The sequence below is a fragment of the Gavialis gangeticus genome, unplaced genomic scaffold (assembly GCF_001723915.1).
Source record: "Gavialis gangeticus isolate Ggan-Ray unplaced genomic scaffold, GavGan_comp1, whole genome shotgun sequence".
In the NCBI taxonomy this organism is placed as follows: Eukaryota; Metazoa; Chordata; order Crocodylia; family Gavialidae; genus Gavialis; species Gavialis gangeticus.
The window spans coordinates 35,203,080-35,206,046 of NW_017728996.1; the positions used below are offsets into that span (position 1 = coordinate 35,203,080).

The following is a 2,967-nucleotide window of genomic DNA, read 5'->3' on the forward strand; positions in this document are numbered from 1 at the left end:
AGTTTGAATAACTTCTTTTTATATTATCAGTCCTTGTTTTTTTTTTTTTTTTGAGTACTTTGCCAGATTCTGAGTGACCTGGAAGAACATGGTTATGCTACTGCTCGTACTGACCAGAACTGTTGTTCTGTTGCAGAGTGAACTATAGGTGTTTCAGAAAAACTCTTCTTCATGTGAAATGAGTTAATAAGAGATATCAGGGTTTCCACCATTGGTCCCAGAACTTGTGAAAGGGGAGAGACCCAACAGCCTTAAGAGCCACTGCGATGAGCTTGTAATGAACCTAGCCTCTGCTGTGGTGTCCCCAAATGTCGTTCTTGAGGCACAGACAGAAAACCAAGTAGTGATTCAGTGCTGGCTGCATCTTTAAGCCAGATTCTTTATACAGCTGCTTTTCTAGAAGTGGATCTGTTTTCTTGGTAGGCTGCAATCTGTTGAGGATCCATCTCACCAGATCTTTGCCTACTGCGCAATGTCAACACTGGTGCACTGCACAAGACATGCAATGCAGACTGTGGCTAGGGACAGAAGTTACACATAAACTGGTTTAAGTGATCAGAAACTGGTTTAAACCTGTAACAGAACAGAAGTTTAGTGCACATAAACCAGTTTCAAAATGGCTGAGACTGGTTTAAGATAAACCTGGTTGAATCAAACTTAACTGATTTAGGTCAAACTGATTTATGAAACTTCTGCCCCAGACCCCTTCTTGGTTCAAGTTAAATCACAGTCCCCCAGCATCCCAGCATTTTGCAGCTCTAGGCTGGGCTGTACTGTCTGCTCCAGAGAGCAGAGCTGGCCCCACCCCTTTGCTCTCTAGCTGGAGGAGCGATGGCTGGCTCTCTGCTCCCCAAGGCAAACCCCTGCTGGGGTATAGGGCCAGGAAGGGGGGTTAAACTTCCCTTCCCTCAAGCATGGAACTGCGCTGCCCTGCCCTGCCTACTTAGTGTTGGCTACAACTGCAGACTTCAAATCCCAGAGGTACCTGGAAACAGGAAGAGGATGTTATGAGCAAACTTGCAGAGTCCTGTTGCTGTGATTCTGGATTGCAAATGCCAGAGACCTCAGGGGCAACAGGAAGAGGAAAAGGAAGAGGCTCTATGGTCTAGTGCCCCTTCCGATTTGAACCACTGCAGGCATATGGCTGCATTTTCTGAATCAAAAGCAAATGTCTGTTCATTCACTTATTGGTTCAATCTTTGCAGCTTAGATTAACCTGCAAAGACTGAATCAATTCAGCCTTGGGCTTTTTGGCTGTCTGTACTTAGCCTGTGAGAGTGAGTTGAGTTACTGTGAGCATCCCAGGTTGTACTTTTCAGAGCAGACTTCCTCATGTGGCTTAAGATACATCTGTCCTGCAGTCACTGCTTTAGTTGCACCTTGTGTAGACACATACCTGAGCTAGCTTCAGAACAGGTAGCTTGGGTTCTATTCCTACTGAAATAATGAACGTCTAGATGTCAGTAAAGGTGTAAGATCCACCAGAGAGAAGTGGATAAAGACTCAGATAGTGAGCCCATGCTGAGTTTGGTGCAGATACACTCCCATCAGTACTGTAGTCAGCTAATTTAGAGTTAATTTGAATATAATATATCTACGTGAGCTGCAGTGGCTGCAGCATAGATGTACTTCCCCTGACATGCTTCATATCCATTTCCTCCAGCTTGTCTTATCTCTGAACTACTTCTATTTTTAAGGAAGTAATTAGATAAAGAAACAAACCCAAGAAGTAGAAACAACGCCTGAAACTCATTTGCACAGAAGAATGTACATCTTGGTGATATTTGCTTTCCTAGGAGAAATTTCAGGTATGTTTCCTTATGAGAAAAATTGCTTATAGCTGCCCATTTCTCACTGTTGTGGTTCCTAAGAGTATTCTGTATTTTTTTTCTTTTTTGGGAAGTTTAATACAAGCAAGTGCAAATGCAGGCAGGCATTTATTCATTATGAACTGGTGTGTAACTAAACCAAAAAGAGATTTAGGGGAAAGAAGCAACAGTTGGAACAGCTTGAAAATAGGGACATCGAAAGTATGGAGAGGGGGAGTGGAGAAGTGTTTCCAAAATGTTTGGAGCAGCTTGCAAAGTTACTTGACAGCGGTGGTTCCCAGTAAGTTTTAGAGGAGTGAATCTACGATCCACCCTGAGCTGCTGCAGAATCCATGGCTCCAAGGACTCTGGGAGCGCTTTTGTAGCCCCAGCAAGAATTTCAGCATTAAACACACTGTTTTCCACTTTGTCCAACGTCAGTATGTCTTACATAGCTGCTAGCGTAGAGGGTAAATACTACAAATTTCACACAATTTTTCACTTGGCAGAATGAAGTGCCTCACTTCATATTGAAGTGTATTTTCTGTTCTTCTGCATAGGGGACCACATTCTGTCATCTTATAAAACAGCACTTCACGTTGTGGATAGCCCCACTGAAGTCAATAGCAGAAACAAGTAGAAAGAAAATATTGCTCTGAATAAAGAACCTAGAAGCTGATCCTTGGTGCCCACATGAAAGCGGCAATTCATGACATTTCCATAATTCCCACACATGATGCAAAAATAGTAACTTTGTCATGGGAATTTAAGCAAGACTGGAAATGTCAGTCAGCTGTATTATTATTTAATTGGATATGGGACTAGTTCTAACACTGAAATCAAAGTTTCCTTAACTTTACAGGAAGCAGGTTGGTGCCTGGAAATCATCCACCTGGACTGTACATAGGACCATGAACATCAGATTACTTTTTGGGAGGGTTGGGGGAGGGGGGAGGTACGTTGGCAAGTTTTACATTTTTTATCCTGGCATTGTCTGGATCCATTCGGTATGTTTTGGGCTGTAGGAAGTTTGCTTCTGGTAATGAGGTTGGCAAGGTTCGGTGCTTGTTTTAGGGCCAGGGTGGGTGGTTCTGGGAAGATCTCTTTGAGAATCAGGTCTCCTTCTAGTATGGGTTGCAACTGTTTGAGGATTTTCCGT

At 43.1% G+C, this 2,967-nt stretch overlaps 1 protein-coding gene across 3 annotated transcripts in view; it reads left to right on the plus strand.

The window, feature by feature from the left end:
• Positions 1-1,728: 1,728 nt before the first annotated feature.
• Positions 1,729-2,967, plus strand: part of LOC109288654 — a 20,102-nt gene continuing 18,863 nt past the window's right edge. For 2 of the 3 annotated variants that reach the window (XM_019504320.1, XM_019504321.1), the window contains exon 1: positions 1,729-1,808. In XM_019504320.1, coding sequence (XP_019359865.1) covers positions 1,766-1,808 — 43 coding nt within the window. In that variant the 5' untranslated portion in view covers positions 1,729-1,765. The remainder of the gene's footprint in view (positions 1,809-2,967) is intronic. The other variant, XM_019504322.1, reaches the window with a different exon arrangement.